Genomic DNA, 25,393 nt, shown 5'->3' with positions numbered 1-25,393 from the left:
TTTGGTTATTTTGGAATTAAATTACATTAGGGTACCCACAATCCTTTAATTAGCTAATGTATTTTAACATTTTGCCAAGCAGACAGGGCATTGGAGACACTAATGTACCAGCATTTACATAATACCTCTTGAAATTATGTACTGAGTGCTTTATGTGTTACCAAAAAAAAAATAAAGAAATCATGAGGCTCTACAAAACAGCTTAGAAAAACAAGTTTTCTATTTATTTAAAAATAAGTTTGTAGTTACTACATTGCAGGGACAGGAATTCTTACACATACATTCTAGTTTGTATAAAAGGATTCAAAGAATTATGCTTCAAAACTAACATAGAAAGTGTCCACCTAACAGTAAAGAAAGGTCCAATCAATATGTACAAAAACAAAGGGCACTGCTATTCTGGTGTGAGACTGCCGTTTATAACATGATACTCCAGGTTTCCAGAAAGAAAAAAACCAAAAACCTCAATAAAGCTAAATAATTAATTTGTTTTTAAACTCTGTTACTTATTACATACAACAGATTTGCTTGTGTTTAACATTGTTTTCTGTACAAAATAAGCATTTTAATTTGCAAATGTGTCAGTTTCAACATTAACTCTCTAGGTCAGTTACTTTTTAAAATTGAGCTACATTCTACACGTCTAAATATCGTGTGACAGGATTTAACAGTTTTCTAAAAGATCTTTAAATAAGACCCCATCTTGCAGTTTTAATATGGTCCAAAAATGTAACTTTGTATTTTGTCGAAATTTGTAGCCTTTCATCATGATCAATCAACACGCACAGTCTTAACAGTAACGAGCGTGTGTGCATCTGCCTCATAGGTGTGTGTACTATATATCATCTCAAACCTATTTTCTTAGCTCCTTAAATGTAGACACTCATAGCCACCCACTATTATGTATTTGGTTTGTGCCATGTAAGGTTAATTTCCTGATGATTTTATCTGCATTAAAAAAGTATTTCAACACAGAGCTATCAAAACTAAAAATTATATTTATAGCTCATAATATTTTCTAATTGTTTTACTACAGTGTGTACAAGGTTTATATCTGGAGCGTCAAAAGCGGTACTTACAGTCTTCTGACTCAATGTGACCTCTTCTTGGGTATTGTACATAGTACAAAATGACCTTCCATCTGGAGTCCTTAGCTCAGTATAATTAAGAACAAAATAGCTTCTTAGTAAATGTAATATTTAGTTCAAATCACTTGGAAATTTGGGAAATGAGGGGAACTGCAAGGAGGGAAGTGAGGAAAAGGTATATTTTCCGATTTTAGTAGGGAAATAAATTGTCGCCTAAATTTAACTAAACCACTTCTCAACCTGTTTAAAAACAAAAAACCCCCCAAAACAACTAAATACGGGTGTAATTCACAGAACATAAAAGTACTTCCCCTATTATGACTTTTAAAATCATATATTTCCTGCATATGAGAACACTTATAGCCCTTTTAAACACTCAAGTATCTTGGTCCTTTCAACCTACTCAAAAATAAATTTCAGGTGGACAAAAACATTCAGAATACCAATTTGTTTTCATTAGGTAGAAAACAGTCAAAATTGCTTCCAGTTGACATCTGAGAGAGAGGTATGTTTGCATGTATAAAATGGAATGCTAGAATTAAACGCTATAAACTGGAGAAACTAATTTATATTACAAATCATATTTCAAAACATGTAAATGTTGCTAATATCATATAAGCTAAAAATATTATTTGAATACTTTTGTTAAAATGTCTGATTAATCTACTGCACTGCAGATAAGGGACAGTTCTAGATGTTAACATACATGCTGCACAAGGATCTTTTTGCTGATCAGTGTATATTACATACTTCATTTCCAAGTGATACTAGATTCAACCAAACTTCGTGTCTCAGATGTGACCTAAACATGCTCACAAATATTCTATACAATTATTCTACTTAAGGAGGAAGATCGTTGTTACAAATGCTGCCAAATAGTCTTCAAATTTGTGATGCTGTACAATAATAAAAACAATGAAAGCAAGGCCAAATCTTTAGTTCATGAATATATGCAGAAAACAGTCCAATGTCATAATAGCAGATTGCAAAGAATAAAATTTTTAAGAAGTATGTCTACTGCCCAGAGTTATGAGATTGTAATTAGACTGACTGTTTAATCTGCTCATTTGCAACATTTTGTAGTTTTATAAGATCTGATTGGGACTCGAGAATGTTGGGGTGGAGGGAGAGAAGATTAGGGTTAGGTACTTAAAAATACATAAATTGATTTACATTTTCTATGAATGTAATAACAAGTTATATTTCTGAAACTTTCAGGAAACTTAAAATTCTTTTATTGCTCACCTAAAACAACTGCCAACATTTCCTTTTGACCTATAAACAGTATATATACGGTGTTACTGTCTCAAAGAAGATATTTTCCAAGTGGTAAAACAGAACAAAACTATGGTGATGACTTAAATTTCTCAATTCAACTTTTGCAACGTATAGAAGCTAAATTATAAAAAAATAAAATCTAGATATATCTGGTTATTACTAACACATTTTTAAGTGTTTCAATTACAAAGAATCTGATCCAAGTCATTTTTGCCTTACTAAGTAACCAGTGTCTAATAATATCCAAATAGGTCATAAGTATATAGTGTCTTTAGAACAGGAATAATACATTTACTTGTTGCAGGTAAGATGGTAAATACTCATTTTTTTGCTCAAGAGTTAGAATTAATACACCCTACTAGTGGTATATTTCACTCTTAAGACTGTACGCTCTTCCTTTTCCTGTACACACCTTAAAACTGTACACATACTTTTTTTTACAAAAATGGATTTTATAGTCTTATTTTCTAACACAATGCAGATAACATCAGGAAATTACATGTTTCAAATAGACTGCCTTCCAAAGCAACAAATTAATGACTTAAATTTCAAACATACACACTATTATTTTCAATACTGGTGTAACTGAGAGACTCATTTTACTATACAACCAAGCCATCCATTTCTGCATTATGAAGAGTTTAACTACTGAATTTTAATTATATAGTTAAATATATTTGTTAGAAAAAAATAAATATACAAAAAACCTGAAAAATTTGAAATTATTTTCAACTGCAAAATCACAGCAATCCAGTTAAGATCTGGAAAATGGTTTACTTAATTTCATAGGAGGATTTCTGTACAAATTTAGTTACAAACAATCTAAAAAGCCCAAATGTATCACTTTCCATCCTTTTTCAAGACAATCAAATGACAGCTAACATTTATCCCTACCAGAAATATTGTAGAAATAATTATGTAATGTATTTTGCCAAGGTTCAATTAAAGACTTTATTTTTCTATATCAGGGTCATGCTGATACATATATTCCCCAGCCTCGCTTTTTAAAAATGTAGTATCTGAAAATTTTGGCTACATTTTTGTACCATACCAGTCCTCAGAAAATACTACATTCTTTAAAACTTTTAAAAAAATGGACAATAATCTTTAAACAATAGAAATGGTATTTATGTTGGTTTTTAAGGTATAAAATAACTGTACCATAAACAAATAAATAACTGCTTTCCTTTTCCATAGCAGTACATATAGCAATACATTCTCCTAAGTCATATAGTTATCATTTACAATAGACAACTTAATTTTACTAATGATGCAAAAAATAATAGAATACAAGGCACAATCATTAAATGGAATTTTTCTTTAGGGTGTATACTGACATACCAGCGTGATAAGGATACCGTAAAAAGTGCAGAAAAAACACAATGTGCAATGAGACCACTGTATAAAACATGATTGCATAAAAAGTGATTTGGCCTATTTTTAAACCTTTAATAATTGAAAATAACCAATCTTCCCCTTAAAATTAAACTATAAAGTATGACATTTTAAAATTTTTATTCTACCATTATCTAAAAAATCCTGAAAAAAGAATTTATACCTGGGTAATAGTATATAAGTATGTGTTTGTATATATATTTAATTATACCCATTTATCAATATATACACATACACACACAGACACATTTCTTTGTAAGTCATTTTAGCCTATTAGATATGTCTAAAGTTTAGAAATGACATTAATCCGGATTAACAAGTAAACATCAAATCCCATACCTTTTTCCTGTATTTTCCTTGAATCCTTTAACCACTTAAACATTTTCTCTAAAACATCTCTGTCAAAGGACCCACCAGTGCATTATTTTCTACTATTAGTACCAAAAAAAGATACACCTCAGCATAACTCTTTAATAACTTGCTCTTTAGAATAATATATAGCCTTTCCAATATTGAAAAAGTGTATGCTGTCCTGACAGTCAAAAACAGGCTTTCCACTGCACTGATTCTCAGTCTTTGGCACAATAAACAGAGATTGAGTGATTGACATAAGAATCAAGGTCTGAAAAATTAGACAGTCAAATGTTTTCCAATGTGGATATGTCTCCTTTTCATCAGTACATTTTCTCTTAAGTTTGGCAGAAATGGAATACAGCAAAAGCCTCCTCTAGATTCTTTGTAAAGGAACATTCTATAATTAAAATTAAAGTTTTCAGGGTATCAAATGGTGGGAATTTTATATTTATCTTTAGAGGAAACACATTTCTTAATTTACTGCTACTCTGGTAACATCTGTTCTCCTAGGGACAAGACTTCTGTATCAACAGAAATGTACCTGGCTTGGTCAAAAATAATTCATTTTAACATAAAATGCTCTATCACTAGGAATATTATGCTCCTTAAGAGTATAGCAGAACTGTCTTCTTCAGAAATAAATTGGGAATTCTATAATATAGAGCCTCAATTTCCTTTGTTTTGAACAGTAAACGAAATGAATGTTGAAATGCATAACCTACCTAAGGGCAATAAATAGCAAACATTTAAAATATATATGTATATATTTATATATATATATATTCATTTAAAGAAGTGAAGTGTCTTGTAAGTTTGTTTTTTTTTTGCAAATCAAATCATAACATTCCCTAATCCGTCATAGCAGCAAGGAAGCAGAAGCCATAGTTCTACATACTCCTTAACTGTACCTGCTTTATAGATTTTGAAGTAAAATATTTTGGTGCAAGTTACCAACCAATTAAGTTAGCTTTTGCTTTTTCAGTCAACTTTCGGACTCGTCCTCTACTAGAAGTTCCAAAAGTCAAAGAAGTGTCTTCAAACAACAGCTGCCTTTGCTCCTCTTCAGAGTCATCCTCGTTATAGAAGGCTGTCCTTCGACCTTGGTTTCTAGTTCTCATGTGAGGTTCAGAGCCTTTAAGTTCCTCAAACTCTTCTTCCTCATCCAGGGGATCGTCTGTCTTTTTTCGGTTACTTCTCCTTAGCATTTTAACACTTGTAGGAACTATGAGATCTGAGTCTAGTTTTTGCGTCTTCATCTTCCTTTTGGGTTTTCTGCCTCCACGACTCTTTTTCTGTAACAAATCCTCCTTTACAATATTAGTTTCAGAAAGAAAATTGCAGGCTGAAGAAGGAACTACTTCATCTCTGATGGGATGCATGCTATTTTGCTCCGAATCTTCGGGCTTTGCATACTGTAGCTTTTTGGGCTTCCTACCCCTCTTCTTGTGTGTAACTTCACCACTGCTGGTATTAACATCCACCTTAGGTTTCCTTCCAGGTCCTCTCTTCACAAGCTTAGACGGCTGCCCTCCGTGCCCATTTACTTGAATGCTTCCGGGTACAAGAGCATTGTTTTTACAATCTGCTGAAAGGGAACAACAGTGCACTTAATATACGGAACTGCTTTTTTATTTGACCCTCAAACCAGTCAAATAAGTCCACTGCTATACTTATACGTAATGACATAATCCTAATTTTTTTTTAACTAATATGAGAAAAAGAACTGACAAAAGGCTAACAGTTTAATGATATTATTTATCTTCTATTTAAAACTCACAGAGGAGAAGCATCCTTAATGAAGTCATTGATGACTTGACAAGAGGGAAATGAAACTCAGAGCGAATAAATTACTTGCCTAAGTTAATACTGTAAATTATGATAGAGCTGGGATTAGCCAAGGTTTCTTATTCCTACTACCTTTACTACACATTCTAACGTATGAGCGTTGTTTTCATTACACAAAATGACCTGTTTACTCGTATGGAACTTCACCACCACAAAGCACTTTGTTTCCCTCATTAACACAGAATTTTTCTGTCTTGTAATTTTTCTGTCTTGTAATCGGAATAAATAAGCATTATCACCCCCCTCTACTTTCCTCTAATCATTTTTTCTATTACAGATGGAGGAAAAAGGGATTATCAAGACTGGAATGATTCTAACTCTTATTTAATCCTCTCTTGGATGTGATGATCATGACCTCTCTGATATCAGAGAAGAATTTGTAGTCTAAATATTTCCTTATGTTCCTCAGAAGTAAAAAGGATCTCCTTTCCTACTAACTCCTATGCAAGAGGTTTGGAAGTACATCTACTGGAATAATTTATAACAGTTGTTCTCCATAAACACTACCATGGCTTTGATATTCTTCATCTATCCTTTTTACAAGAGTAGAAAAATAAGTTACTCTTGGTCACAGAATTTTTTAAAAAAGGGTTAAAAAAAATAGCAACTAAATGGCAGTTTTCTTCACAGGCTCTTTTTGGAACAGTCCTATCTCCTTATGTAACTGAACGGCAAATGACTGATTTATAATCATAAGCAATACTGGCTGCATATATCAATCAAATCCACTATGTGTGCAACTATTATCAGGATCAAAATCCCATTATAACAAACTCCACGATAAAGACCATTACGCTTTATTAAAAAATAAAAAAAATTCTGAAGATCAAATTTTAAATCTGTAGGATCTAGACATCATGATGAACTGCCTTTCTATGGTTTAAAAAAAAAAAGCTATTACCCTTGCAGATGACGAAAAAGATGACAAACACGCATTACCACTAACTTTTTTTCCTCCAAAATTCTCAAGTTTTTTGTTTTGGTTGTGGTGGGAGATCTGCAATGCAGTATTTTTACAGGAAATCCATAAAGAGATGGAAAGTGCTGTTAAAGAGAATGCTTCTTCATAATGGTATATGTCTTGGGCTTGAACTGTACAGTGCTTTGTAAACTTCAGGAAATAACTGTCAAGAGACTCAGAGAAGGAGTCTCTGAGCCAATAGCAGAGGAAGAAGGCAAAGCCCTCATTTTCTGACCCCACAGTACAAATGACTTTCTTCAGATTAGTGGTTTTGAATAATGATGAGGGGAGGGGTGCAGGGGAGAAACGTGTGTGTGCATAAAGTAGTAAAAGTATTTTCTAACAAACAATTACCCTTAACCTGCCTGAGGATTCTGTAAGATTCTGTATATCTTTTAATTTGTTTTACATTAAGACTACTGGCAAATAAACATCCAGTTCATATACCCTACAAAAGTTCTACAGACTGGCTTCAAGGACTCCAGCAGCTCCTTGAAATGGTCCAAATTTTGTGTGGATATGCCTATGTGAATTTTTTTAGGGAAAAAAACTACAGGGTTGGCCAACTTTACAAAGCAATATGTAACCTAAAAAGGTTCAGAACTAATGCAGTTCTTTTAAAAAGGAATTCAAGAGTTAAAAAGAAGTTTTAAAAATCACTCATCTGGACCTGTACTATCCAATGAGGTCACTACTAACCACATGGCCACTGAGCACTTGAAATGTAACTAAGCAATTGAGGAACTGAGTGTTTAATTAAGTTTAAATTTGAATATGAAGCGGTGTACATTTTGAAACACTGATGACACACTGAAATAATATTTTGGATATAAAGGAGTAAATAAAATACAGTATTAAAACTGATAATTTCACCTGTTTGCTGTTACTACATGTAGCTACTAGAACATATGTGGCTTGTATTATATTTCAATTGCACAGCACTGCTCTTGTTTCTAATAGTTAATTCAAGTGCCAATATTTATGTGATAAGTCATCATTAATGAGTTACATAGTAGCTTATTATATTTCTATACTGTACTCATATTCCTATGTATTTGTAATACTCAAAAACTATGAATCAAATTGGCTATTGGACCTCCCTTATCACAATGCTAGAACCAATTCTCTATATTTGATTTCTCTAGGATTCAGGACTAACAGAAGCAAGGCCAATATACCATTCAAAACTTTGAATTCAGTTCAGATAGGAAGCAAATATGAAAATGTAAAACACTCACATACAAAATTATTTGCTTATTTATTCAAACACTGATTGTCCACTATATAATAAGTTCAGGCAGTTAAAAAATGAGCATGGGCAAGCACAAGAGTTCAGATTGTACTGGAGATAGACAACGTAAAAAAAGAATAGTGGGCTTCCCTGGTGGCGCAGTGGTTGAGAATCTGCCTGCCAATGCAGGGGACACAGGTTCGAGCCCTGGTCTGGGAAGATCTCACATGCCGCGGAGCAACTAGGCCCGTGAGCCACAATTACTGAGCCTGGGCGTCTGGAGCCTGTGCTCCGCAACAAGAGAGGCTGCGATAGTGAGAGGCCCGTGCACCGCGATGAAGAGTGGTCCCCACTTGCTGCAATTAGAGAAAGCCCTCGCACAGAAACGAAGACCCAACACAGCCATAAATAAATAAGTAAATAAATAAAAATTAAAAAAAAAAAGACTAAAGGGAAAAAACTGCAAAAAAAAAAAAAGAATAGTTCTATCAACATTATAAGGGCCGCAAAAGGCAATGAACAGGAAACTATTAAACTAGTAGGAAAAAAGAAATTCCAAAGAAGGAAGAAAGGACAACAATATTTATGGACTTCCAAGTGGTTTTAAGATGGCTGGGACATAAAAGGGAGACAGAAAAGTAAGGACAGCTGAATGTCAGACAATAGCCAAATAATGAAGAGTCTTGTATAACAGGCAAAAACATTAAACTCTGATTCCATGTATGATTCGAAGGCAGGGAAGGATCTTAATTCTCTCTGTGTGTGCGTCTGTGTGCACGTGATCAGAAAGGTCACTTTGACTGAAATGTGGAAGATGGACTGAATAAGGTAGAGCTGAGAACTGAGGCAGGGAGACCAGTTAGGAGAGAATGACAGTCCACCGAAGTGAGAATGGAGAGGAGGAAATGGATCTGAGATGTTAAGGAGGCAGAAAGAAATAAGTAGATTTGGATGATGATTTTAAACTTATTCAGGTGGGAAGATCCCAATATCATTAATCAAAATGAGGTCGTTTCAGTAGAAAAATTAAATTGTGAGAGGTTTCTGGGGGGAATACTGAAAAGGAAATGGTCTAGACACTCTGGAAGTCATGACGAAAAATGCTTAGTCTTGAGCTGTCTGCTGTCAAGAAGCCATAATTATTTTAACATGTCGTAGGGTGTATTTCATCAGTTACTTTCTTCATCTTACAAACAGAAAACTTTTACAATGAAAATCTGAAGACAAAAGAACTTTGGAAGCATAACTGTAAGCGGTCGAAAGTTGTATGCTAGAATAGATACCTGGCTATAGACAATCCTAATGAATTATTATTTAAAGGTCAGTGTGTTGAATTTTGTGATATAAAAACAACTCAAAAATTTTTCTAAAGGAGTGCTATACTGGGTTAACTAAATTCAACTTTATTTAAACTTCTTGGATATACTTTTCCAGGTTTTGTAATACTGAAGTTAAAAACTACTAAATTTATATCATTAAAAGCCTCTGATTTTAGAATATGTTTTTATTTTTCATAGGGCAGAATATGCTTTTATTTTTCATAGGGCAAGTTTTTCTTGGCTTTTAAAATTTAGTAACAATACAGTTTGCTTTTGGCACAAAACTGAAAATCAAAAGATGTCTCAGTAAATTTATCAACTAATACAGAATGTGTGACTTAAATGAGCAACCTAAAAAGTGGATATAAATGTTATCTCCAATAGAACCATCATTTGTAAGATCTACGGTACCTTGCTCGATGACAGCTGATGACTTCGAGAGAGCGGATGTCTTGGAGAGCACAGATGATTTCATTTTACGTTTGGCTGGCTTTTCCTTTTCCATGTTTTCTTTTGTAGAATTATTCCTGGTGGCATGACTAAAATTGGACTGACCAGGACTTGAAAGAGTACTCAAGGTTTTGGAATGTTTCACGGAATTCTCTAGAACTAAAACACACATACAAAAGATTAAAAGCTAAGAGTTAAATTATTTAACGTTAAAACAAGCAAGAAGGTTGGGATTACTTCCAAAGTGAATTGTCTGAATTAGCCAACAGGACAAAACCTGGGGGGATGCTTAAAGCTTCCGTAAGAAATCTACTTTCAAAAAGGAAAAAGGCGTACATAACAGTTTCAGCCCTTTCAGAAGCTGTCCAGTCACGGCAAGATTATGAAGGCAAGTGCTGGCAAACTGCTGGCAAGTCTGGGTTCTTCGATTTAAATTTAGGCAGTCTGGGTCAGAGTTGCCATTTCTGAGCATTATCCTATGCTGACACTCCTAAACCTCAATATACTTTTCCTTACCAAAAAAAAATTAAAAGAAAAACATGCAAAAACAATGAAGAAAAGCAAAACCAACAGTGTCTCCTGGAATTTACTAAATCCAGTATATTCCATTTGGCAAAGTAAATGCTTAAATTACAAAAGTCATTATATATATTTCAATTTAGAAACTGCAGCTGATTCTTACTTGTTTTCCCTGGCACTGCAGATGTGTTAGCTTTCGAAATAAAAGTCTTCGCTGCTGAAGAAGTTGATGGTTGCTCACTGGTAACTGGATCTACAGCTACTCGATTGCTTCTGGTTCGAACTACAGAACTGGATTCCGTTTTACCATTTATCTGAGCAGCACTGTGCCTTGGTGGTATTGATCGTGTAGGTGCAGAGAACGGAGAGGTAGCAATATCTGACTTTAACTGGGGTTTTAAGATCCTTTTTTTCCGTTCAGGGCTGTAAATAAAATAGTATCATTAGTCATTCTTATAGCTCTATGTGGATGAATAAAACAGTTTTATAATACTGTTGGATTCAATATTTGTACTGTTATGAAATATGTTAAAATATGAGATTTGTAGTGGATTTCATATGGTTGTGAGCCTTTGAAAAGTGAATATTTAGTGAAGGATCGCTGTAAATACTATAGTTATATGACAGAAAGCATGATGCCATCACTATCCTAAAAATGCTGTTTTACTGTACAGATTTAGCAGTTTGAATTTAAGCACTTACACTAGTATAGCTTTAGTTAAAAGATTAAAAATCCTCCACATCATAGGAACTTGCATGTCAAATATATCATTCTGCAATATAGGGAATAGTAAAGGAAGTATTAAAAAACACCAAGTTCTATCATTTAGACGACAAAGTTATAGATCAGTTGATGATATTTAAAATAAATCAAATACCTTGATGCAGCACTACTGGAAACAGAGCTGCTTCTATTTCTTTTCCTCCTCCTTTTGGTTATTGTATTTCTTTTATGAAAACGAAGGGCAGATTTATAATCCGATAAAACTGAACTAATGTGTTCTTCAAAGAAAGCGGACAGGCGCAAACTCATGCTGTAAATCTATGGAAAGAAAACTGTTCAAACATTCCCGAAAGGAAATGCCTGTTCCTTTGAGATAATAATTTAAATATTTTTCTAGCAAAACGTTTTTAGAATTTAAAACACTGCTTTTTCTCAATCTCTTTTGACAAAGACTAAAACAGAAACATTGTTACAATTAAATTATTTTTGTATTTGTTGGACAAAGAAAAGTAAATGATATTTATAGTTTTACTCATTTTTATGACTCATATGAGCATTACATGGAAAAAAATGCTCCTTTCCACTAATTCAGAAAAGAGCTGGAAAAGTTAAGCACACGTACCTCTAACACATATCAGGACAATGTGTACGTGATGTCTATTCAACTACACTACCTTCAAGAAAAGTAACCATTCCTACACATTAGTGACATTAGTGTTTTTTCACAGAAGGAATAAAATAGAAAGATGTGAATTCTTTTTTCCACTAGAATACCATTAAGAACCTAATAGAAAGTTTGTCAATTTTGCTTTAAATTTTAAATAAAAGCAGCATTTAGTTACTCAACATACTTTTCTACTAATTTCATTTCATTTAAACAGAAAAGAAAACAATTCAATTATATATACCCTTGATCTTTTGCTTGGTGTATATGCTTTGGAATTACTAAAAATAAGTCTGACATCTTTACATAACTCCATTGGTGACTCATAATTCCCAGCCTCTAAAGTCTCTCTAACGGTAGCAAAATCCATTGGAGTGTCAATGATGTCTCTGTAGTCCTAAGAGAGGGAAAACAGGTCATATTAATAATATAATATAATATAATAATATAATAATAATAATGCATTACTTCTCATAACAGGGATTCACATTCAATTTCTGTGATGACTGCAAGTCCTAGAACTATTAATAATCACTCCTTGTTTCCCTCATCAAGGCTCCCTTTTTTCCCCCAAGTCATTTTTATTTTTTTCATGTCCCCTACCTTTTACTGCAATCAACACAGGATTTCTCTCATTCAAGAACCTATAAATTCTGCTTTTTTTTTTTTCCTTCAGAAAGAGGTAACGGGTAGAGTTGTGTTCGAAAAAGGAGATTAAAAGAATATCGAGGGCTTCCCTGGTGGCGCAGTGGTTGAGAATCTGCCTGCCAATGCAGGGGACGCGGGTTCGAGCCCTGGTCTGGGAAGATCCCACATGTCACGGAGCAGCTGGGCCCGTGAGCCACAATTACTGAGCCTGCGCGTCTGGAGCCTGTGCTCCGCAACAAGAGAGGCCGCGATGGTGAGAGGCCCGCGCACCGCGATGAGGAGTGGCCCCCGCTTGCCGCAACTAGAGAAAGCCCTCGCACAGAAACGAAGACTCAACACAGTCATAAATAAATAAATAAATAAATAAATAAAAGAACGTGAATTTCTTAAAAAAAAAAAAAAGAATATCGAAAAAACTCAGTTCCACAACTACAAGTTTGATATAAAAAACCCAAAACTTTATACTACCCATGAACTCTAAAGGCTTCTAATTCACTGAAACATAATTGTACCTTTAAAATTAAGAGATAAAAACAATAAAAATATGTTAACATCCCATGTATGTGAAGGCCTGAGTTCTAGTAACCTCAACTTCAGTACTACAATGACTATAATTGGGAACTTTGCAGTAATCAAGAATTATGAATGTAAGTATCTGTCACAAAGCCTTTACACTTCATTCCACGGAAGAAAAGTGCAGTCACCCAAAGTCTCCACCTAATCAATTGTGTATAAAATAAAGCAATAGATTAGAAGCAATAAAAACAGGCAAATGAAAGGAGAAAAAAGCAACAGAATAGTATAAAATGATCCAAATATGGTATCTTTAAAGGAGTAAATAATACTACACCTTTTCCATAGCCCCAGAGTATGTAACTGTATTTGTTGAAATACAATAACTTGACTTTGCCCCATCAAGTTTAAATTATGATCAAATATGTTTGACCATAAAAGCAAACAGTATCACTGCCTTTTACAAATAGGGACAGTTTTATTTCTTCCATAACAATCTGCAATGCCCTTATATTTCCTTTTCTTGTCTTGTTGCACTGGCTCGAATTTGTAGTACTATGTTAAATAGCAGCTGTGAGAATGGACATTTTTGCTTCACTCCCAATCTTAGGGGGAAAGCATTCAGTTTTTCATGATTAAGCATGATGTTAGCTATAGGTTGTTAAACAGATGTTCTTCATCAAGTTACGGAAGATCCCCTTTATTCCTAGTTTTCTTAAGAGTCTGTTTTTATTATTAATGGTGTTCTGTTTTCTTAGATTATGTATTTGTCTTTTTGGCATCCATTCAACACAGGGCCAACTATATTCATTTTCTTATTTTTGTATTCTTGATACTGCGGCATTTTGGGGGCCAAAAAGAACTAAGGAGAGACGGCCCCCTCCCAAGGGCTAGGCAATTCTTAGAGATGGCAAAGGGTTGTGCTGGGAATACAGCTTTCATATGCAAACCAACCATGTCCTTAAGCAACCCTCACACACCAAGCCAGTAGTTCCTCTGCCCTGAATCATCCCAGGGTCAGGTATCAGACAACCAGAGACCACCCTTATGCCCCAAAACCAACTGGAGTAATTCTAAGTAGCCAATCTTAAGCTGTTGACTATGCCCTGCCTTGCCTTTCTCATGGAAACCCCAGTAAAGGCTCTGGCCTAAGCTTTTCCTTTGCTCCTGTTTTTTTTTTTTGGCTGTGTTGGGTCTTCATTGCTGTGTGAGGGCTTTCTCTAGTTGTGGCGAGTGGGGGCTACTCTTTGTGGTGGTGTGCGGGCTTCTCACCGCAGTGGCTTCTCTTGTTGCAAAGCACGGGCTCTAGGTGCGCGGGCTTCAGTAGTTGTGGCTTACGAGCTCTAGAGCACAGGCTCAGTAGTTGTGGCACACAGGCTAGTTGCTCCACGGCATGTGGGATCTTCCTGGACCAGGGATCAGACCCGTGTCCCCTGCTTTGGCATGCTGATTCTTAACCACTGTGCCACGAGGGAAGCCCCCCTCCTCCTGTCTTCTGCAACATGACTAAGACCCTGTGCTTTCCCCTGTGGCCCTAAGTGGTATTTGGTGAACCTCTCTCTGGGATCTGTAAGTGTAATAAATTTCTTTCTTCCAAGACTCATTCTTGTTTCCTCCTGTGGTCACAATGATTAATTACCACACCATACCCAACATGTACATTCTTAGAAGAAATGAGTACTGAATTCTGTGAAATGCCTTTTCTGCACTGATATGATCATGTGATTTTTCTTCTTTAGTAATGAATTACTGACATATTGACTGATTTCTGAATACTGAACCAGCCTTATATCCCTGGGGAAAAAACCCACTTGGTCAGGGTACAAAATCATTTTTATATATTGCTGAATTCTATTTGCTGATATTAAGAATTTTTGCACTTTCTTCTTTTGTACTGTTTTGTCTGGTTTTGACATCAGGGTAACACTGGCTTCATAGAATGAGTGTAGAAGCATTCTTTATCTTGAGGAAGAGACAGTGTAAATTTGTGTTAGTTCTTTAAACATCTGGTAGAATTTACCAGTGAAAACTCCTGGGCTTAGAGATTATATAAAATACATACTTGGGCTTGCAAGAAACAAAGGGAAATCCACAGGTTTCAAAAACAAAGAGAAATGAAAACCAGAGCACTTTAGCATTAGCTCAGTTCTTCTAAGAGGTTTTTTGGATGGTAGGGTTTGAATTAGTCCAGTTTATCACATTGCTGGAATTATAGATTTATCTTCTACATTTAAGATTACATGTTTCTTGATTTTTAAAACGACAAGTCATTTATGATATTTATCTATTGATGAAATTTCTCTATTTTCATCATTGCAAATTAGAACACATACATAAAAAAACAGATAATAAAGACTTTGGTGATACCACATCCAGGTCATGATCTCTTATAAAACATTTAATTTTAATTTGAAACCATGAATGTTATCTGATATACAATCTTTAGTAACTGGAAAAAGGAATAAAAAAAAATCACTTCTAGTGAAATTTAGATTGCTAAGACTGCATGCAAAAATAAATACTTGCAACATGTTTACTCAAACTTTTTACCATGAATTCCATAAACATCATAAATTGGCATAACCTACATATATAACAGTGCCACCTTACATTTATATATAATGCTTCCGTGTAAAAACTACTTTAATGTTTAATAAATAACTAGTAATATTCTCATTCCACTTCTATAACCCTGTAAGGAAGGTTAGAGACAGGTATAATTATTCTTGTTTCCTAAATAATTTCCACAGTAAATTCACAGAATTAGTGTGGAAAAGAAAATAGTAACTATATACTCAGATATGAAAACAAAATAACTTGCTCGAAACTGCAGAACTGGTAAGAGGCAGAGCTGGGACAATGACCCAATCCTCTGGAGTCTTAGTCCAGGGTTACTTCTTTTGTACCACACTGTTCAATTTAGATGCTCTATGTAGCCAAATGGATAATGAGAATGTGTGTGAAATAAAAAAGAAAGAAGCTATAATCATAAAAATAAATAGTAAACTGTCATGTATAAGAGATATATATGTATTTATATATATAAATCAAAATCAAACTGACAAGTTAAGAAAGTATTTTCAAAAATACTTCCCTGGTGGCACAGTGGTTAAGAATCCGCCTGCCAATGCAGGGGACACGGGTTCTCGAGCCCTGGTCCGGGAAGATCCCACATGCTGCGGAGCAACTAAGCCCGTGCGGCACAACTACTGAAGCCTGCGCTCTAGAGCCCGTGAGCCACACCTACTGAGCCCACACGCCTAGAGCTGGTGCTCCACAAGAGAATGAGAAGCCTGCGCCCTGCAACGACGAGTAGTCCCTGTCTGCCGCAACTAGAGAAAGCCTGCGCGCAGCAACGAAGACCCAACACAGCCAAAAATAAATAAATTAAAAAAAAAAAAAAAAAAAGCTATGTGCGAACACATTAAAAAAAAAATACTTACTGGATATTCAAGAAGATCTACTGGCTGGCGGAAAGGCTCAGAATCTTCACACTGAAATATGAGATTTAACAACTCTTGACACTGTTTTTTCCATGCTTGAATATCATAAGACTGTGCTCTGTTACGTAATCTTCTTCTAGGCTGATGGTCCTAAAATTAAAATGTTCAAATAATATTAATAAAATAATACATATAATAGAAATTTTTATTTTTAATCTTGGATAATTAGGTAATACACAGTAATTCAAATAAAAGAAAACGTCATTCACCTAGTTCTGAAAACCATGCATTTTTGTGATGGAAACTGGTCTGGAAGTTAATACTTAATCTGTCTTTAGAAACAGTAAGAGTAAAACAAAGGCGGAATACATCTGCCTTCCTGTAAGGCAGCCCCGTGAACACACACGCTTACTACCTTCCTTTTCCGGGTGGAGGCTCCTGGCGCACCAGGGTCTTCTTTCTCTTCGTCCTTTGAAGCAAGAAGTCATCAGATTCATAAAATATTCTAGGTTTCACTATATTCTATAGTTTTTTAATACCAATTATCTCCTTCACATTTTGGAAAACCCATAGTATATATGATGCTGGAACACTTTATTGACTCACTAAAAAGTCTCCCTCCACCTACCGTTTAAAAAAAATTTTAACTATAACAAGATAATTCCGAATCATTTTTTTTAAAAAGTTAGCAACAGCATTAGGCAAAAATAATTTTCCTAACAGCATTTACCTGAAAACTACTGTGTGTAAATTCCTTTTTATATACGGAACATAAGCAATGTAGTAAATGAAATATTAAATACCTCAGAGTCAGACAGAACTTTCTTCTTCATTGAATTGTAGAGTGGAATTAGGTTATAACAAGTCTGATCCCTAAATAACAAAGAAATGTTAGTATACAAGACTGGAGTCATGAGATTTTTGTCCTTTAAACCTGTTAGCAAAACAAGAGCTTAAGATAAAACTTGAAGCCGAAGGCTTCCGCATCAGTTGACCCCAAAGCCCTGTGCACACACATCTGCCCCTGCCCCTCCACTCCATGTGGAGCCTCCGCTCTGGCCTCTTTCATTACACCAAGCCCAGTGCCCATCTCCCACGTTTTGCTCAGTTCACTACTGTGCCTGGAATGCCTTCCTTCATTCTTCAGTCTACAAGGAACAGCTAGTATACCTCCTGTCTTCTAATTCCTTCTTCCTTTTATTCTTAAATGTAGGCATTCCCTAAAATTTTGTCCTTAGCCATCTTCTATACCTTTTGACCAGATAATCTTCTATATCTGCAGTTTATCTGTGTTAATGAACTCCAAATTCCTATAATTTGGTCTGACTCTTCTCCTGAGATTCCTGACACCATCTAAAATTCTGCATGTCTAAACCTAACTGTCGTTTTCCACTCTTTCTCCCTTTTCTTTTTAACTTTTTTTTTTCAACCATTCTTACAGTAATGCATGGTTTTTCAATATTCCTTCCCTTGCCTCCTCCTTATAAACCCAATCACTGGACAAGTTTTGTGATTCTACCTTTAAAATCTCTTGGCATCTGCCTCTTTCTCACTTCCATAAATTAAGCCATCACCTCTTACTTGCTCAGCTGTAGAAGTCAATCTGCAGTCAGTTTAATATTTTCAAGGCAATTTGCATCATGTTATTCTCATGTTAAAAAAATTTCAACAGTCCCTTGCCTTTTGTCTCCTCCCTATCGGTTAACATTAGACACTGCAGTCAAATTAATATTTTTAAGGCATAGCAAGCATCATGCTATTCTCATGTACAAATATTTTCGATAGCTCCTTGCTCCCTGTGCTCATATTTTAAGTATAGTTCCTCAGATCAGCATTCGAGGCCCTCCACGATATGGTCCAAACTCGAGTTTAGCACACTGTATCCCTATTACTTCTGCTCATGTACTCTCTCTACTTCACCTGATTTCAGTTACTCGATTCCCTTAACAAATCTTTACCTTCCTCCATCATGCCATTCCTCATCCCTGGAACTGCTTTCCTTTCATCTAACTCCTGAATCAGTATCTACCTTGTCCAGAACATCTTAACATACTTCTCCCTGTACCTGAAATCCCACCCTTATAGCCAGAAGTGACCCTATCCCTCATCTAAACATTCATACAAACTCCTTTTACTTTTTCCTTATATTATAGTTACAGATTTATCTACCCTACAAAACTGTATTAAGAGGATAATTATGCATTTCTTTCTATCTCCAAGTATCTATTAAAACACTTTGTATACATCTATTGCTTGAAATTTGGCCAAATAACTCAATTAAGAAGTACCATTACCAAAATTTCAAGACATACTAGACACATCTTGAAAAGTAATGCTAGCTAAAAATGGTTCTTAACAAATTGTATACCTCTAAAAAATGCCGGGGATTTGCTTTTAGATATATACAATGTAAATGCTTTATTATTTTATTTTAATCTGTTCTTATAAGGCATTTCAAAATAACTATTTGAAAGAAATACAATTTCACAGATTATTCCAAATGTAAAAATAATTGTTTCATCTAAATTATTTCACTAAAATATGAATTTACTCTATCATGTGATTCTATTGATTCCTATCTCTTTGGAAAAACAGATGTACATAACATATATAAAACACACAAAATTACAGATTAAAAACTTTACAGTTAAGATATTATAAACTTTTACAACCAAGTTATATAAATAGTTTTCTGAGGATAACTAGTTTTTATTATCTTGATTATTAATTCTTGATTATCAATTTTACTGAAAAGCAGCAAAAGCTTAGCAATAACAGCCCCGAAACTACTTGGAAGGCAACAGCTTTCTTTAGAGAAATAAGGTCGAGGAAGGGCATAAAGTTTATCTTACGAATTTTCTTTGGTGGTTTTTTTATATTGCAATTACCTACATTCCTTAGCAAAACAAACTCACCTAATACCAAGAAAAGGGATCCTATGATTATGCTGAGTAATGAGAATGAAGCTGGAGATGTTTTTTTAAAAAAAAAGCCTCAATAATCCCTTCATGTAAAAATGAAAGCTGATAACAGGTGAATACTTAAATTATAAAATACCCAATTCTCCTCTTAATGAGAAAAAATTATCCAATATAAATAAACTTAGTATGAATTCAGATCTGTATTTTGTAGAAAACATACATATGATTCATTCCTCGGGCTTCAATTTAGAAGACTCAATTCATTCTATGAATACATAAAATCCATAAGACAAGGAAGTAAAAGTCCTGCTGTCTTAAGAAGTTGTAGTTATCTTTACTCTTGGTATGGGATTAATGAATGAGGAAGTAAACCTGACTTTGAAGAAGAAAAACCTTGAAAGTTAAATTCAGTTTCCTACTGACGTATTTGAATACTTGTTCATAAACTTGATAGGGGCAATACTATTTTAAGATGAAAGGTTCTCAAATCAAATGGCAGACACTCATTTACTGTGAAAATTAAACAAGTTAACCTCTAAAAGATTCAACTTCCTTAACTGTAAATTCCAGATAATGACTCCCACCTGTAAGATTTTTATCTGACTTAGAAGAGCTAATTTAGGTAAAACATTACACGTTCAGTAAAAGTTTGCTATTATTATTATCGAACATTGCATTTAGAGAAAGATCCACGTTTTCTTACTTGAATTGCAGAACACAACTGTAACACAATCTCTTTGACTCTGTAATTATTATCAGCCAGTGAACTAAACGCTGCTTCTTTAGACAGACATACACTTCCTATTTTGAGTGGAACTATGCTTACAGCACAGCACGTGACATGATGTATAATAAACAATGATTGTATTCTACGTTTTGGCATTTTACCTTTTAAAATACTGCCATTAATTATTACAGTAATATAATTAAGTGTGGAAAAATACTCACTTTATAAAATGTAGAAGAAGATCAGTCACAAATTTAGCAGATTTCACAATAGGGCTTCCAGGCTCATTAAATGTTCGTGTATTATGCTCTATATACCGAACTTCCCACATTAAGGAAGAAACCCGCCTTTGAACAAAATGCAGAAGTCTTATTAATCTCTTTATACTTAGAAATACATACAGACATTTTAAAACCAAGACATTCAGACTTTTTAATTGCAGTTTTAAATCAATTACAAAACTCACACCTTAAAAAGCTGTTTTCAAAAAAATAGAACGTCATTTGTGTTAGCCGGGGGGGAAAGAGTAGAAACGTTATGTACTGGCATAGAAAATGTCTGGATTAGACACATTAGACTATCAACAGGGCCTTCTTTTAGGGAGAAAGACTATAAGGAGAGTAGCAGGAGGAGAGAAACAGTGGAGTTTTAGTTTTTGCTTTACATATTCCTTTCATGTATGGTGTCATTTTTTGGTAATAAGCATATCTGACTTTTACTTAAAAAAGGAAACCAAGCAATTTCAATCTAATTCTATTACTGGTAATCAAATGACATTTAAAAATGAAAAGCTAACTAAGATCTTGCTTATGAGATACAAAAATATAAAAATATGGTGAACATGTTAGTTTACTAAGAAACCTAACGAAATGAAAATTAATTTTTTTTTTACACTAAATTGACAATGCAGTTGATCCTTGAACAATGGGGGAGTTAGGGGCACTGGCCCTCCTTGAAGTCTAAAATCCGAATACAACTTTAGAGTTGGCCCTCCGTATCCGAGGTTCCGCATCCGTGGATTCAATCAACCATGGATCATGTAGTACTATAGGTACATATTTATTGAAGAAGAAATCCATGTATAAGTGGACCCGTGCAGTTCAAACCCATGCTGTTCAAGAGTCAACTGTACTAAAATTTTGGTGTTTTATTATTTTATTTCAGTAACTAAAGAAAAATCCAAAGGCAGATTCTAGAATATCATCCAACTTAAAATAAGGAAGAAAATACTCAGAAAATGTTACTGATGTGTGACCAGAAAACAATTATATGGAATTTTAAAAGAATTATATATAATTATGGATACAGAAGCATACAGAAAAGCTTCTGTGCATTTCCAATAGCATTTACAAGGCTCGTTCTGATAAAGGAATCACAGTACCCTATAGAAACTGTGTATAAGATAAGGCATGAGGTTTTAATATCAGTAGGGCAAACTGACAGTGGTTTAAGACTGAACTAGAAGTATCAAAGAGGAAAACTACAAACTGCAAGAAGTCTGAAGCCAATGAGTAGAGGAGAAGCAAAAAAGCTTGAAACAGTGAAATAGCACATGAAGGCATCATTATTATGAAATAAGAACATAACTCAGGTCTACAACTACATTATTTGGTTAAAAATCAGTTTCTAATTTATGTAAGGACTCTGTTCCAAAAGATTTTTTTCCTAAGTTGGTTACTAAGCTAGGCTAATGCCAAAAAGCCTAATTAAGCTGTAATGTATATTGAAATACAGTACACCTTAGCAATTCTCATGTTGAGCAGTATTTCTGAGAAAGTATATTTTTAACAATGGTGGGAGATGGCAGAAGTTTATCTTTCTAGATGTAGTCCAACTACTAGTGTGTAGAAAACAGTTCTTTCTCTCCCTTTTATCCTCCCACGTCTTGTTCCATCTCTGAAGCACTGGGTGTAACTCCTAAGGTTTAACAACTTAGGGGCTTAGAGAGAAATAAGGATATAGTTAAGAATTTCTTCTCCATTTCCTGTCTTAAACCTTTAACATGTAATGTTGAAAATGATTTACTTAAAGAAGTGTGCTTCGAGAGGAAGATGGCTGGGAGGCACATATCACAGGTGATTTCCTCCTCATCTCAATACTTTTGACAAATACTAATGAAGCAGCAGCAGAAATACCTAACAAGATCAGAACGTAAAGTCCAACGCCTTAGTTTTCTTTATTCCAAGAGGCTCTCGGTGAAGTGACTCTGACCAGCAGGAGGCATCTGGCAATGTCTAGAGACACTTTTGGTTTTTACAACTAGGGGCTGCTACGGCACTTAAGGGTAGAGGCAAAGGACAGCCCCTCATAATGAAGAATTTTCCAGCCCTAAATGTCAGTAATGCTTTTGTTGAGAAACCCTACCTTAGTCAGTAAGGAATAACAAATGGTGTTTTCAGCGCCAGGTACACACAGTATCAAATTAGAATTATAATTTAAGTATTAAAAAGAACTAAAGGCACATTTCACACAGAAAAATATGAATACAAAATATGATTAAAAACTTCCCTAAGTTAAAATAAACAGTAGTGTAAAGAACTGCAGTACTATAAAACTGGTCACAAAAATAAAGTTTTAATGCAATTATTATTTAAGTTAAAATGTTGTTGGCCTGCTAATAAGCAAAAGTCATAAGAAATGTGAAAGCTAAAAGTCTGATTTCATTACGTGAAAACAATGGACTTAACCTCACTTTTTGATAAGACATTTTAGGTAATAAACCTACAAAGCCTGCCCAACATTAGAACTCAATGTTTACCAAAATTGTTAACCAGCATACGCAAATTAACTGAAATTACATCTTTTTAAAACTCTCGTTATATTTCAAGCTAAGCTACAACTATAAAAAGTACCCCAAATTTTCCTAATTTCATTTTTCAGAAGTATTCATAAGCTAAATAAATAAGAGAACACACAGTTTTTAATATTACTCTATGAAAAAATCCATGAACAAATATTTCAATGGGATATCTCGGAGAAAATAGAATACGCTGGACTGTTTCATAAAACACAATACACACACCGTGACCATCAACTCACATTTGTTTCTAAGTGTGGTCTACAGAGCAGCAGCGCCAGCATCACCGGGAACTTGTCAGAAACGCAATCTCAGGTCCTACTCTAAACCTACTACCAGATTCTACATTTTAACAAGATCCCCAAGGTGATTTGCATGCACATGGAAGTTTGAGAAACACGGCTAGAGAGGATCAGTAAAAGGGTGAAAGAAGCACTTAGCTTTCTTTTGGTAGTAGCTACAGCAAATGGTTCTAACCTGTAAAACCTGTTTTCCAGTCTTTGCTTAATTGTACTTAAATCCGTTGGATATGCCACTACAGTGCAATACATGGGATAGGCTTGCAAATCCACAGGAGCCACAAATGCTGAAGCAATATCTAAGATAAACAAACAAATACGTTTATAAATTTATTTTTGTACTGCTTAAAATACTTCAAAATTCTGCTTGAATTAAGCTTTAAGTTCTAATCCACATAACCGTTAGTCTACCACTATCTTCTGATAGAAAATACATACAGTTTAGCTAACACATAGTCTCACTTTTTATTATGTCTACATTTATACTGCAAAATTCTAGGAGTATTTGTTATTTATGGATTCCTTAGAAGAAAAGAGATGACAGACAATATATAAAGCTGACTTATTAAAGAACATCCACATGTATTTCTATAATTAAAACCAGGCCATTCCTGAATCTATGTTATGCATTTGACAGTAATTGTTTTGACATAATTACTAAAATTACCTAAGATAGTATCTGAGACAATAATTAATTAAGTGTTGCCCATATTTTAAAAGACTTCAGATGAAAATATCATCCAACATGTGTCTCCAATATCTTCAGCTCTTATTCATGTTAATTTCTCCCTTAGACTCTTTAAAGCTCATTCCTTACTGAAAGTCTAGGTTAATACAAACCACCACACTAGTTTAGAGTTATTTTGGGCACCAAAAGTTCAGATAATCATGCTTTGTGGTCATTGTTCTTTTTCTTTTTTTTAAAATAAAGCAAAGCAGTTCATACACCCTCTCCCTTCCCTTTACAAATATTCTATTGTGTATACCTATATCAAGTTAAGAGGAAAACTGGTACAGTTACCCATATAATTCAGCTTTCAGCCCTCCTCTTTCAAGTCGCATCATGTCAGCTTGAGTATGTCAAGGATTTTAAAATTAGGTTCTGGAGGATCTAGGTTTTTCAACGGTACCCCTGGTGTTTCTGGGGTCCCTCACTCTGAAATTCAGCTAGAGCAACCTCATTTATAACTGTTTTAGATATTTAAGCCCTGTGTAAAATCGCATTAAAAAAAAAAAACCACTTAAAAATGTTTGAAAACAATGACATGATATTATGGAAAAAAGTTTTGCTTGAAAAGTAATATTTTTCCTTTCCTTTGCTTTCTGGCAACATCTTCTATCTATATTCATGTGTTACTATTATTTACCTAGTGTCATTAACTGGTTTATTCCTGTAACAATTCTTTCACATTCTTCATCCCTGGGATTGGAACCCCATTCACCATCAAGAGGCTTATAGATCAATGATCTGCATTCAACATCAGTTAAAGGAACACTGGTACCTAGTTCTTCAGGAAATACAGCTGAAATACAAAGAAAGCAAGCAGATTTAGTGAAAATATGTGGTAATTTACTAATATTTAGGTTACCTTTAGAAATTAGAGTTAATATTGTTATAAAATTAAAGTATAATTTTGTAAAGGTTTGGTAAGTATATTCTTTATTTTCATTAAAGGAAAGTATGTTTCAAGGGTCAATAAAATTTATTCTTTAAAACATTAATTTCATAATTCTCTAGATGAGCATATAATTACTTCTCCAAAATTATACCTGACAACTTGCTCTATTATCAGTTACAGGTGAAGGAGAAAGTATTCCTATAAAATGATGCAAATTTAAAGTTTTCTAAATCATTTCATAATATGTAATCTCCATGTTTACTTTGATAAAACGCACAGGTGAAACTGAGCAAAAGTGGTATTCTTTCAGAAATGCTTCAATCAAAGGCTCAGTTTTTTTCAAATGTGGGAACAGAGACAATTATGAATATTGACAGATGATTCTTACGCTTTTTGCTCTTAAATGATGAAGGTATGCTTTCTGCATGCCTGAATCTTTAACAGAATCATTAGGGGGTGGTGGTGACATAAAATCTACAAATCTGCCAAGCAATTTTTTCTTTGAACTAGACTTCATGAGAGAAACATTTCAAAATATGCTACTATTTGTTTACAAAATTTCTCCTCCTCCCAAAATGTAATTAAACTCTATGAGTGC

At 34.3% G+C, this 25,393-nt stretch overlaps 1 protein-coding gene across 4 annotated transcripts in view; it reads right to left on the bottom strand.

Moving 5' to 3' along the window:
• Positions 1-202: 202 nt before the first annotated feature.
• Positions 203-25,393, bottom strand: part of PHIP (pleckstrin homology domain interacting protein) — a 126,689-nt gene continuing 101,498 nt past the window's right edge. For 2 of the 4 annotated variants that reach the window (XM_057528079.1, XM_057528078.1), the window contains exons 30-40: positions 24,544-24,699; positions 23,355-23,475; positions 20,302-20,427; positions 17,236-17,305; positions 16,848-16,901; positions 16,433-16,582; positions 12,073-12,225; positions 11,319-11,482; positions 10,604-10,863; positions 9,883-10,080; positions 203-5,700 (exon numbers count right to left, since the gene is read on the bottom strand). In XM_057528079.1, the coding sequence (XP_057384062.1) occupies positions 5,063-5,700; positions 9,883-10,080; positions 10,604-10,863; positions 11,319-11,482; positions 12,073-12,225; positions 16,433-16,582; positions 16,848-16,901; positions 17,236-17,305; positions 20,302-20,427; positions 23,355-23,475; positions 24,544-24,699 (2,090 nt within the window). In that variant the 3' untranslated portion in view covers positions 203-5,062. The remainder of the gene's footprint in view (positions 5,701-9,882; positions 10,081-10,603; positions 10,864-11,318; positions 11,483-12,072; positions 12,226-16,432; positions 16,583-16,847; positions 16,902-17,235; positions 17,306-20,301; positions 20,428-23,354; positions 23,476-24,543; positions 24,700-25,393) is intronic. The other 2 variants (XM_057528080.1, XM_057528081.1) reach the window with 2 other exon arrangements.

Source organism: Balaenoptera acutorostrata, chromosome 14 (genome assembly GCF_949987535.1).
Source record: "Balaenoptera acutorostrata chromosome 14, mBalAcu1.1, whole genome shotgun sequence".
Classification (NCBI taxonomy): domain Eukaryota; kingdom Metazoa; phylum Chordata; class Mammalia; order Artiodactyla; family Balaenopteridae; genus Balaenoptera; species Balaenoptera acutorostrata.
This window is presented reverse-complemented; position numbering and strand designations above follow the sequence as displayed.